We start from the raw sequence: 13,349 nt of genomic DNA on the forward strand, positions 1-13,349 counted from the left end.
AGTGGCTAAGTATATAAAAGAGTATGCAGATTATGGAGCAGACAAGGGAAAGGTTTTGGGTGAGGGAAGAGGCCTGGGTGAGAATACACAAGAATGAGCATTTAGGAGATAAGCGGGAGGGCTTAGATTTCAATGAGTAAGCCAGGCAAACAGGAACAGAGGCTTGATTAAATGAACACCCATAGTATTTTGGAGGTGGCTGGACAAATGGGCTTATAAAAGCTTCAGCTGGCTTAGAAGAAACAACACAGCAGCTGAGGTGTGGTAGGCTGGCAGTCCACTAGCTCATGGGCCAGCTGGTTTGGGCAGGCATATGGAACCAATGCACAGCAACAAACAAACAAGTAGGCAGATAAGCAGTAACCAAGGGGTCAAGCTGACCCAAGAGGTCTTAGAGGATAAGGGGACATGAGCAGAGCGGGCTGGCAATGGCCGTAAGCCTGTGGGGAAGAGACTGTGGTCCACTCTAAGTATACAGCAGGACTCGCTGATATTCTCCCCTGTTGTAGTTGACTACAGCACCCTTTTCTCTAGAGACCCATCCTTTTTAGAGAGCACTTTAAAATTCTGATCTAAGCAATGATGAATGGGCCAATAAAGCATACTTAGCCAGAGGATAACATGATCAGATTTTTCCCTAAAGAATATTTGAAGAGAAGTTCCCTTCATGGCTCAGTGGTTAATGAATCTGACTAGGAACCATGAGGTTGCGGGTTCAATCCCTAGCCTTGCTCAGTGGGATAAGGATCCAGCGTTGCGTAAGCTGTAGTGTAGGTCACAGATGCGGCTCAGATCCCGTGTTGCTGTGGCTCTGGCGTAGGCCGGTGGCTACAGCTCCGATTAGACTCCTAGCCTGGGAACCTCCATGTGCCACAGGAAGTGGCCCTGGAAAAGGCCAAAAAAAGACAATTAAAAAAAAAAAAAAAAAAAGAATATTTGAAGACTAAGGAGAATGGTCTCTTTCTTGGAGTAAGACAAGGAGCCATAAGGTCTAAAATGCAAGGAATACCATCCAGTTAAACATCTACCTTGGATGAGCCACTTATTTGGGCAACTCATCACACTCCTTTGAGCATCTAAAAGTAAGACCTGTAGGAGCTTCCTTGTGGCTCAGCAGGTTAAAGATCCAGCATTGTCACTGCAGTGGCCCAGGTTTAATTCCTAGCCTGGGAACTTCCACATACCATAGGTGCGGCCAGAAAAAAAAAAAAAAGAAGAAGAAAAATAAGACCTGTGGTCTAGTTCTGGCTCTGACACTTAGAACAACTTAGTTAACCCCTCCAAAGATTTGAAATGGGACTAATCACGCCTGAATGTGTCACAGTAAAGATCAAAAAGACAAAACGTATCTATGTACATAAACACTATAAGGCTTGTATAAATATATATCATTACTAAAACACCACCATTGAGTTCCAAAATCTGCATTTCTAATTCCCACTGCAAACAAATTTTCATGCCCAAGGATGTTCAATGTCATGTTGTACATCCAAAATTAAAAAAAAAAACAAAAAACAAAAAAACCTAATTGCCTCAGAAAGGGATAAGTATAAAATACTATTCAAATATTTTGTTTTTCTTTTGGGAGCTGCACTTGCAGCATATGGGAGTTCCCAGGCTAGGGGTCGAATCAGAGCTGCAGCTGCCAGTCTATACCACAGAAACACCAGATCTAAGTCGCATCTGCAACTTACACTATAGACTGCAGCAATGCTGGATCCTTAACCCATTGAGCAAGGCCAGGGATCAAACCTGCATTGTCGTGGATATTAGTCGGATTCTTAACCTGCTGAGCCACAACAGAAACTCCTATACAACTATTAAAATAACTTTATTTACTTACACACAAAGACATCCACATGTGACTAAATCTAAAAAACAAGACACAAGTTAAAAATTATAATATGTAAAATTTTTGGCCCCATCCATGGCATGCAAAAGATCCTGGGTTATGGATCAAATGTTCGCCACAGCTGTAACCAGAGCCACAGCAGTGACAACACCGGATCCTTAACCTGCTGAGCCACCACGAAACTCCAAACTTTATTTCAAAAGTATGTACACAAGTGTTCTAAAATTTGCAGTAGTGATGGTTGCATATCTGTGAATATATTAAAAAACCACCGAATTGTATACTTATGAACTATATCTCAATAAAGCTATTTTTTAAATATATGCATATAAATATATTAGTGTGCAGACTCTCTGGTGGGTGTAAGAGAAAAAGAAGAGAGATTTGGCCAACTAGTATCCATTAGGATGTGGGTCTGGTCCCTGGCCTCGATCAGTGGGTCGGGGATCCAGCACTGCCACAGGCTGTGGCACAGGTTGCAGACACGGCTCAGGTCCCATATGGCTGTGGTATAGGCTAGAAGCTGTAGCTCCAGTTCGACCCCTAGCCTGGAACTTCCATGTGCCATGAGTATGGCCCTAAAAAAGCAAAAACACAAAAGAAATACGGAAGGAAATGAACCAAACTACTAACAGCAGTTATCTCTGGAGTAGGATTTCAGGGTGGAGAGGACTTCTGTTTTTTACAATTCTGTATTGTTAAGTTTTATTTAAATATATTACTTCCGTAATTTAAAGAAAAGAGAATGTTCTTTTCCTCAGAAGGATGCTGTCAGAATAAGGAAGGAGTTCCCTGGTGGCACAGTGGGTTAAAGATCCGGTGTTGTGATCCACTATGGCACGGATTTGATCCTTGGCCCAGAAACTTCCACATGCTATATGTGAGGCCAAAAATAGTAACTCCTGGGGGCAGAAGTTCCCGTCATGGCGCAGTGGACACAAATCCGACTAGGAACAATTAGGTTGCGGGTTCGATCCCTGGCCTCACTCAGTGGGTTAAGGATCCAGTGTTGCCGTGAGCTATGGCGTAGGTTGCATACGCAGTTTGGATCCCGTGTTGCTGTGGCTGTGGTGTAGTCTGGCAGCTGTAGCTCCGACTGGACCCCTAGCCTGAGAACCTCCATATGCCACGTGAGTGCAGCCCTAAAAAGCAAAATAATAATAATTCTGGGGGAAGAGTCTAAAATTAAAGAGTGTCACCTTTATAGCATTCCTGAACACAGTTTTGAAGCAGAGGTGTAAAAAAGCAAAACTACTTTTTTTTCGCCACATCCTTGGCATGTGGAAGTTCCTAGGCCAGGGATGGAACTGCAGTGACGACATAGGATCCTTAACCCGCTGTGCCATTAGAGAACTCTAGAGCATAACAACTTTTGGTCCCTCGTTCTATGCCAGCCTGATTTCAGCATGACTGGCCATATACACAAGACCCCCCACACATGGAACATGCCCTACCACAGCACTTTACCTTCTACTGACCACAAAGACAGAAACTATGCCTACCCATTATTGCTCTTTCCAATCAAAGACATCAATGATGTGGATCCACATGTCCAGGACAAACTGGCAGCAAATGCAAAACTGAAGCCAAGAAATTAACCCAGTACAGCCCAAATGAACTATATTAAGTCCCCCCTTACCCACAGAAAATGTGTTTGAAGATCTTCAGTGGATGCCTGTAACCACTGATAGTACCGAACCCTATATACACTTTTTTCCTATACATACCTGCTTATGATAAAGTTTAATTTATAAATACACAGAATATCTGAATTGCCAGCATCACTACTCTTGCACTTGGGAGTCATTACTAAGTAAAATAAAGGTTACTTGTCAACAAGCATTGCAATATTGCAACTCCAATGACCACTAAGTGACTAAGAGGTGGGTAGCAATACAGAGTGGATACACCAGAGAGAGAGATGACTCATATCCCGGGCAGGATGGCACAAGGCTTCATCGCACTACTCAGAACAGCAGGCAATCTAAAACTTATATGTTTATTTCCAGAATTTTCCATTTAATTTTTTGGACATAGCAGACTTCAGTTAATTGCAACCACAGGAAACGAAACCATGGATAAAGGGGGACTGCTGTATTCTTTCCCTCTTGGGAGTATAAATAATCCTTAGCTATAGCATGCTGTTCAGGTCAAGTTTTTTTAAGTCAGTCAGCAAATACATGAATGGCTCAGCCAGGATGAGTGGGCAGCATGACAAACTAGAAAAAAGGAAGCATGGGCTTTGGAGGCAGTCAACCGAATACTGAATTCCAACTCTACCACTTTCTAGCAAAAGGACCTTTGGCATTATTTAACATCTCTGAGCCTCAGTTTCCTCATCTGTAAAATGGGAGTAACACCTAACGGCTGAGTGGAGACAGAGTCAATAAAATACAAGAGAAGCTGCTGCAGTAGTTCTCATCATTAATGAAAGGCAGCCATCACAAGATCTGCCATCATTGATGAAGTTCCCATTGTGGCTCAGTGCTAACAATCCCAATTAAAACCCATGAAGATGCGAAGATGCAGGTTCAATCCCTGGACTCGCTCAGTGGGTTAAGGTTCTGGCGTTGCTGTGAGCTGTGGTGTAGGTCACAGACATGGCTTGGATCTGGCACTGCTGTGGTTGTGGCATAGGCCAGCAGGCGCAGCTCCATTCTGACCCTTAGCCTGGGAACGTCCATGTACCACAAGTGCTGCCCTAGGAAGACTGAAAAAAAAAAAAAAAAAAAAAAAAAAGGAATTCCTACATTTATCTATTGATTTGAATGACTGCATCCTATCTAAATATATTACGGTATATTGGAGTTCCCATCGTGGCTCAGTGGCTAATGAATCCCACTAGGAACCATGAAGTTGCAGTGTAGGTCACAGACATGGCTCAGATCCTGTTGTTGCTGTGGCTGTAGCGTAGGCTTGTGGCTACAGCTCCGATTAGACCCCTAGCCTGGGAACCTCCATATGCCAAGGGTATGGCCCTAAAAAGACAAAAAACGGAAAAAAAAAAGGCCATAAAATTTGAAGCAAATGGGAAACCAGAAGTAACTAATCCATCATGTTAATGATTTTTCAAACAGAATCCATAAGCATTCCACCACAAAGACTTGAGAGAAATGAAGTTCAAGTTACTCACACATCAATCCTATAGGATAAGTAGAGAATAGTCAGCACATCTTGTCAAACAGTGCCACACTCAAGTACAAATAGGCAATTAAAGCACCCAGTGAGGCCACAGTCCCAATCTTCAAACAACGTAGAGCATAGGTTCCTGATTACCATGTATGATGGTGAACTTAAACTCTGTTGTACATTCTATCTAGTTCCACCAAACTGGGCTCATTTTTTTGTTCCTTCTCTTTTAGAAAAACTCACACATATTATAGTTTTCCCCAAGCCTTCATTTCTTCTTTTCTTTCTTTTTTATTTATTTATTTTTGTTTTTTAGGGCCATACCTGCAGCATATGGAAGTTCCCGGGCTAGGGGTTGAACTGGAGCTATAGGTGCCAGCCAACACTACAGCCAGAGCAAAACCAGCTACCCTCTTTGTCTGTGACCTACACCACAGCTCAGGGGAATGCCAGATCCTTTAACCCACTGAGCAGGGCCAGGGTCAAACCCAAGTCCTCATAGATACTGGTTGTGTTGGTTTCCACTAAGCTACAGTGAGGACTCCCAATTTCTTATTCCTTCATCCAAAGACCAGACTAGAGATCATACTTCCAATAAAGCTAGTGTACTTTCTTTGTTGAGGATGCCTAATAATGAAATGGATATGAGACACTTCTAGAAGTTCCCATCGTGGCAAAGCTGAAACAATCCAACTAGGAACCATCAAGTTGCAGTTTCGATCCCTGGCCTGGATCGGTGGGTTGGGGATCTGGTGTTGCTGTGGGCTATGGTGTAGGTCACAGATGCGGCTCGGCTCTGGCGTGGCTGTGACATAGGCTGGCAGCTGTAGCTCCGATTAGACCTCTAGCCTGGGACCCTCCATGTGGCACAGGTATGGCCCTAAAAAGCAAAAAAAAAAAAAAAAAGACAGAGAGAGAGAGAGAAACACTTCTATTAGTGCACAGAACACTATTCATGTTTAGAGTGAAAGCCATTTATCTTCTCAAGCGAAAAATCTCTGACACTCACTTTTCTGCCTCTTTTGACTATTCCACATAAATTGTATTTTCCTACCAATCTGTGAAGCCAGATGAAGTGGCACATGCCTACAATCCCAGGTACTCAAGAGGCTGAGAAGCAAGAGGGTCGCTTGAGTCAGGAGTTACTGGCTGCAGTGCACTATGCCAACTGGGTGCCGGTCTGCACTAAGTTCAGCATCACTACAATGGTCTCATGGGAGCAGGGAATCACCAGGTTACCTAAGGCAGGGTGAACCAGCTCAAGATGGAAAAAGAGCAGGTTAAAAGAGAAATAGATTGGAATCCAGGTCTAACACAACTTCTTACCACACAGTGGATCTGGACAGACTTACAGAAAGTTGGACGGGACCTTAGAGCTCTTATAACCCACCCTTTCAGTTGGAAGGGACATTAGAGCTCTTGTAACCCACCCCTTCAGCTGCTCCTTAAGCACAAATCTCCCTCAACTGAAGAGGATGCTGCAGGAGGCTCGGCTAAATTCATTTAGATCTGCCTTCTATGCATGACTTGCCAGATAGAATCCCTGAAGGCAGGGGAGATTTCTTGGTCATATTTCTTCCAGGCCTGTCTTGATGGTCAAGACATAAAAACTTGGAGTTCCTATCATGGCTCGGTGATTAACAAATCTAAGAACCACGAAGTTGTGGGTTCGATCCCTGGCCTCACTCCATGAGCTAGGGATCTGGCGTTGCCATGATCTGTGGCGTAGATCACGGCTATGGCTTGGATCCCACGTTGCTGTGGCTCTGGCGCAACTGAGCCGTAGCCGAAGCTCCGATTGGACCCTTAGCCTGGGAACCTCCATATGCCATGGGTGCGGCCATAGAAAAGACAGAAAAAAAAAAAAAAAAGACTTAACACCTAGTAAATGGTCCCTGAACTCAGCTGGATAAATGGATTTTGCTATGATTATTTTTATAAAACAGCACCACTCCCACTTTCTACCCTCTTCGCTCCAGCTCAGCTCAGACTCCTCACTTTTCAGGCAAGAGCAGGTTCTACCACCTCGAGAAACATAAAGCATAAAACTGTTACTCACGGGAGGATGTCAGGATGGTTACCAATGAGTTTGCTCATTGACACACAGAGCCGTTCGTGTAAATCATGGTTGACTTGGCCGCCAGCTTTAATGGCATCAGCATTTCTTTCCAGCAAATCCAAAAGTAGAGGGCGCAGCTGGCGGCCAACGAGCACAGTACAGTCCTTATCCAGCAGTAACTGTGCTAAGGTACTCAAGACACACTGGCGATCTTGAGGTGTCCACACCTGAGAAAAGGACAAAAAAAAAATTTCTAGGTAAACAATATCCATTTGTACTGCCACAGAACAAAGAATCCTGCCTATTTCTGCTGCGGTGGAGTGGGTTAAGGATTCTGTATTGCCATAGCTGTGGCTGGAATTTGATCTCTGGTCTGGGAACTTCCATATACTACAGGAGTTGTCGGAAAAAAAAAAAAAAAATCCTACCTAGCTCAGAATCAAAATATCCAATTTCCAGACTTCATAATGAGTTTATCATAAAAATTAAAAAAAAACCAACAAACAAACAAAAACAGTGAGGGTTTTGGCAAGAGAGGACTGCTTAATCTAAAGCCTGTTACATATAAATTTTAGTCCACTGGGGTTTGAGGTAAAAGGACTGATACCAGGATTCCATGTAAAATGCCATACAGCTTTAGCTTCCTTGAAAAATAATCTGTTTCATGGTCATAATAACACCTTCCAGGGAATCCAGTGCTTCTCCCAACTCCTTTGCTCTTGAAGGAAAACAGGAATTAAATAGGGGGCAGGGTACAGTTAATATAAAACTGCCAACTCTCTTGAGAAAAGAAGATAAAAGTCAATTCTTGGAGATGAATGAGGATATATCCCTATGAAAGCTTCAGATTTTAATAACTAAAAAAAAAAAGGATCCAAAGCAGACAGCCACACGGATTTGCAAGATGAAATAAACTACAAAATTCTAGTGTCTGGGCCTAGAATGTCCACAAGCATAAAAAGATAAACTGAGAAGTGTGTAAAAAGTCTCATCTTACTAGTGTGTAGCCAAGTCTACAATCCTCAATGCAGGGCAATGTGACAGTAGGTTTAAATTACTTGGGGGGGCATATCCACTGATCCAGCAAGCCCAATGTTATGAATTCATAGCCTAAAGAGTTTGACACTAAATCCTTACCCACAGGAGGGCAAATAGAGTTCCCACAGTGATGCAGTGGCTTAAGAATCTGATTGCAGAAGCTCAGATCCCTAGCCCAGTGCAGTGGGTTAAAGGATCCAGCATCTCATAGGTCAAAGCTGCTGTTCCTCTTCAATCCCTGGCTCAGGAACTTCCATATGCTGCAGGTGGGGCCATTAAAAAAAAAAAGGAAAAAAAGTGCAACTTGAACACAACCCAATACCAAATTCAAAAAATGTATGTGTTTTGTTTTGCTTTTTGTCTTTTCTAGGGCCGAACCCTCGGCATATGGAAGTTCCCAGGCTAAGGGTCTAATTGGAGCTGTAGCCTACGCCACAGCCATAGCAGTGCCAGATCCAAGCCGCATCTTCGACCTACACCACAGTTCACGGCAATGCCAGATCCTTAACCCACTGAGCCATGACAGGAACTCCCAAAAAAATGTTTCTTTTTTAATACTGTCATTTTAGATCTTTAACCAGATTCCACCCAAGATTATCAGGCATATTACATGTCACGATTAGCTTTCTATAAACAATTTTGCTTTCTGTGTACAAATTAGTTATCAATGAAATAAAAAATAAAACCATATACTAGGCAAAGAACTTTATTAATCTTTGTTTCGAACTTTATTCTCAGGCTTCTTCAGCTTAATTAAAGCTGCAAAGAATGGGGAGTTCCCATCGTGGCGCAGTGGTTAACAAATTCAACTAGAAACCATGAGGTTGTGGGTTCGATCCCTGGCCTTGTTCAGTGGGTTAAGGACCTGGCGTTGCCGTGAGCTGTGGTGTGGGTTGCAGATGCGGCTCGGATCCTGCGTTGCTATGGCTCTGGTGCAGGTCGGCAGCTACAGCTCTGATTAGACCCCTAGCCTGGGAACCTCCATATGCCGCGAGAGCAGCCCTAGAAATGGCAAAAAAAGACCAAAAAAAAATGCAAAGAATGAATTGTGTATAAGCAAAAACTGAAAAGAGCCGCAATGTCCAGGGGCTTGGGCTTAAAAAATAAAAAATATTAGAGATCTAGATTTTATCAGACCCATAAACAAAATTTTAAAAAGCAGTCAATATAAAACAGCAGCTCCCAGTTTTATCTCCTTTAGAAGTTGACTCAATTCAGTTTGCTTCATTCTTGGAAGCCTCATCAAAATTCTCCACAAGATCTAGAACTTCATCATCATCATCCTCTCTAGTAGCAAGCAGGGCTTTTCCATCCACCGATTGTTTGGGCAGAGCTTCAACCAGTCTCCTTAAACTGCTCAGACTGTCTGCACCAAGCTGGCTTAAGATGCTGGGAAGCATTTCTGTCAGCTGCTTTATCTCAGCATGGCCCGCGATGGTGAAAGTGTTTGCTGCCAGAGATGCCTGAATTTTAGGATTGTTAAAATGGATCACTTTCCTTGGTTTGTGAACATAGTCGCCTCTTCAATACCAGAGATATTGTTTACCCCAACTTCTTTAGAGAGAACTGAAGTTTTTTGTCATCTGCTGTGGCTGTTCTATGAACCACCTTCTTTCTGCGAACAGTTCCTTTTCCACCAATGCGCACTTGTATCTGCAGTTTAGAGAGTTTCTCCTGGTTCATGATAGTTTCTTTCATCTTGTTGGAGCGGAAATGGGGCCCTGTGGAGGACTAGGGTTGGCGCTCAGGGGGTCTCAGGCAGACCAGGTGAGATTAGGTGCGCACATGTGGGGCGCAAGATGGCAGCTAGAGCCCAAAAAATGTTTTAATCTACAATTATCGCTCAGAAAAGAGAAGTCCACCTTACACCTGAACTCTTACAAAGATCTGCCAAATTAAGAAGGCATTCTCTGATTAAAACACCTCATTCTGAACAAAGCACTGACTGGAAAAAGACGTTAACTTGAAACAATTTCTATCAATACTAGCTCCACCGTTTAAAGGAGGCTACATGAAGGATTTCGTAAAAATGGAGGCAAGGAAATTTAACAGATTTGAATTCACAGGAGCATAACCTCACATTTTCAGCAGGTAACGTCTTTATAAGACAAATCCTCTAAAGCTATCATTAAGAAAGATTTCTCTTATAGCGCCGCATGGGGTTAAGGATCCAGCTTAGTCATTGCAACCGAACAAGAAAAAAAATACACTTGGTTTTTTATGCCACTTCTAGCCAAGATCCTAAAACCCCCAAGAATTTCCTGTAATGAGTGAGATAAAGGCGTCTTGTTATGTTAATGAAGTGAATTTGGGAAAGCTGTTAGGAAGGGAAAGGGTTGCTGAGAGCCAATCATGTGATTAGTAGACTGTAACTTTCAGTCCCACTCCCACACCTCAGAGGACTGCAGAGGCTGAAAATTGAGAGTTCAATCATCAATGGCCAAAGATTTAATCAAACATGCATATGTAAGAAAGCTTCCCTAAAAATCCGAAAGAACATGGTTCAGAGAGCTTTCGAGTTGGCGAACGTTTGGAAATGCAGCATTCAATGTACCTGGAGAGGGCACAAGCTCCCGACCCCCTCCCACATACCTTGCCCTATGCATCCCCTCCATCTGGCTGTCCATGAATTATATCCTTTTATAATAAACTGATGTTCTAGCAAGTAAATTTTTCTCAGAGTCTTGTGAGCCGTTCTGGCAAATTAATCAAACCCAAGGAAGAACTCCAATTTATAGCCAGTTTGTCAGAAGCTCAGGTGAGAACTGTGTGTGTGTTAGGGGTTGGCGGGGGGCGGGGAGGGGGGGACGGACCGCAGTGGCAGGAGAGTCTCTTAAAGCTGAGCCTTTACCCAGAGGGTTCTGACACTTTCTGCATAAACAGTGTCAGAATCAAATTAAATTATAGGACCCCACTGGTGTCAGAGAATTGCTTGGTGGTGTTAGAAAGAAAATGCACAAGCTGGAATTAAAAGTCAGAATTGTAGGAAGGTAGTGGCAGTGGGAATGAAGAGGAAGGAAGATTCAATACTGAGGAAGGAAAATCAGGAGGACCTGGCAAAAAGTGATGGAAAAGGAGTGAAAAAGAGTTGAGGACACTAAGTTCTCTATAATTAGGGACTAGATAAAGAGAGAGTGGTGTCACCAGCTGAGATAACACAGAAAAAAAGCACAACCCTAAAAAATTCTTACTTCATATCCCAAACTCCATTAGAACAATGTTTCAAAAGTCTTTGCTTTCCAGTATAAACCGTTTTTCCCCAAATAAGAGAAAAATAGAATGAAAACAATCAACTCTTCTATGAGTGAAGGACTTGAAAGTATTACTGAAATTGGAAAGGAACAACCCTGAAAACCTCTTAGATTCTATCCAATCTGAAACACAGAATCTATAGGAGTGGTTCTCACACTTCGAAATGTCAAGTTCTCTAAAATAAAGGCTACAAACCATTTCCTCATGTTACTCCCAATACACAAGTACCAATTTTATCCAATTACAGTGGTGGAGAATCATAAATAAATACCCTGTTGCCAGTGGTCCATGATCACTAGCTTCAGAACCTCTGCTCTAAATGCAAGCCCACTTACAGAAAAACACTTCTAGCCAAAATACATAATTCAGGAGCCTGTCACCACAAGCTTAGCTCAAATAAACTGATCATCTCTTTCCTTAATTCCTCCCATCAAAAATCAGTTTTCTTTCTAGACTTCCCCATTTGTGTTAGTGATTCCCTTCATTGGGGGGTCAAAGGTCAGACACCCAAGGGATATCTTCCATTCCTCCCTCTTTTGCTACACACGTTCAATTTGTTATCACCAAACAGAAATGCCTTTCATGTTAGTTCCCTGCTGCTCCAGACCCAAAATACTGCTATCTCTTCCTAAGCAATAGGGTATATATGTACATAATACATTTGTGACTGAATACCTAGGCTCCAGATACTGGAGTTGGAAAATAATTTTTTTTCTACTCTCAAAAAAGCTCAAAAGTCTTGGGAGTGGCGGTGGGAAAGTATAAAACAAAAAATTAAAATGCCACGTGAAAAATGCGTAAAAAGGGGTCTTCAACTCAGGCAGGAGGTAGTAAACGAGAAAAAGCTCTTAAAAGGCCAGACTACTCATTTCCCAGAAAATTCTAACTCATCTCGTAATTCCTGCAGTTAATATTTTACACTTAGCACTAGCGGTCTCGCTTTGTCCTTCAATCTTTTTCTGTGTTTATGAACGGTCTCCAAAAATAGACACTAAATTCCCTGAAGGCAGAGACCGTAACGAATGTATGTCTCCTCAAAGAGCCATGCTGCGTCTTACACACAGCAGGAATACAATCAATACTTGTCAGTGGGCCGAAAAGACCAGAAAGGGACAGAAAGGAAACAAGCACAGAAGCTAACCGGGGGGGCTGGACTCGGCACACTTAGGTAATACACACGTCTAAAGGGCAGAGACGCAACCTAAATTACAGAAAAACCAAACACACTTCTTTCCGAAGGCCAGGTCTGCCACACGCAGTCAGGGCACTAGAAAAGGGGCAAGTAGGTGGAAAAGGGAAGGGAACGCTCCCCCCGAGAAAAACAAAAGGCTCCTCAAATGCGTGCGGACGCCTCCTCCACTGGCCAACCCCGGGGAGGGGGCCAGGGCCAGAATTGACCAGACGCCGCTTCCGCGTACCCTTAAAGCTGCGCATCTTCGCGTAGGGCCAAGGGGCAAGCTCCAGGTGGGCGGCAGGGACCGCCAGGCTCTCTTCCTTCTCTTACCTGCTTGACCAAGAACCTGCCCAGCTCGCTGCGGCTCTTCTCGCTCTTGGCAGCGATTAACCGCAGCGGCGCAGCCGCCACCTCCAACAAGAGGTGCTCCATGACGGCGGGCCCTCTGCACTGGGCAGCCACCGGCAGTCCCGGCTTCGCGCTCAGAGCCCGGGAGCTGCTGAAGTCTCCGCACCAGAGCTATCACAAACTACGCCCCTGGGGAAAGCGGCCGCTGCTGCTCCGCAGGCACTTAGAGAGTAACAGCACACGTGGGGGAGCACGCGGCGCTCTGCGTCATCAGCCCGCGACAGCGACGGACCAGCTCGTCTGGCCCCGCCCCCTGGGCAGCGGAAACACTGGACATCACTCTCCTGCCAGTTCCGGGAGGAGAATCCTAGCAGGAAAGGGTAGTTGAATCCATTTCTTGCAATGATGCGAGGTTCTGGAGACAATGAATGGCGGGACAGCGAAACAGAATATTCCGCTATGCGAAAGAAGCTAGGGAGTCCCTAAGGGCGTGTGAT

At 43.8% G+C, this 13,349-nt stretch overlaps 1 protein-coding gene and 1 pseudogene across 1 annotated transcript in view; both read right to left on the reverse strand.

Annotated features, from left to right (window-relative positions):
* Nucleotides 1-13,110, reverse strand: part of MDN1 (midasin AAA ATPase 1) — a 166,141-nt gene extending 153,031 nt beyond the window's left edge. The window contains 2 exon segments of the mRNA XM_021089975.1: nucleotides 7,041-7,267; nucleotides 12,835-13,110. Of these exon segments, the coding sequence (XP_020945634.1) occupies nucleotides 7,041-7,267; nucleotides 12,835-12,936 (329 nt within the window). The 5' untranslated portion in view covers nucleotides 12,937-13,110.
* On the reverse strand, nucleotides 9,262-10,830 carry LOC100523413 (annotated as a pseudogene).

Source organism: Sus scrofa, chromosome 1, assembly GCF_000003025.6.
Source record: "Sus scrofa isolate TJ Tabasco breed Duroc chromosome 1, Sscrofa11.1, whole genome shotgun sequence".
Taxonomy (NCBI): domain Eukaryota; kingdom Metazoa; phylum Chordata; class Mammalia; order Artiodactyla; family Suidae; genus Sus; species Sus scrofa.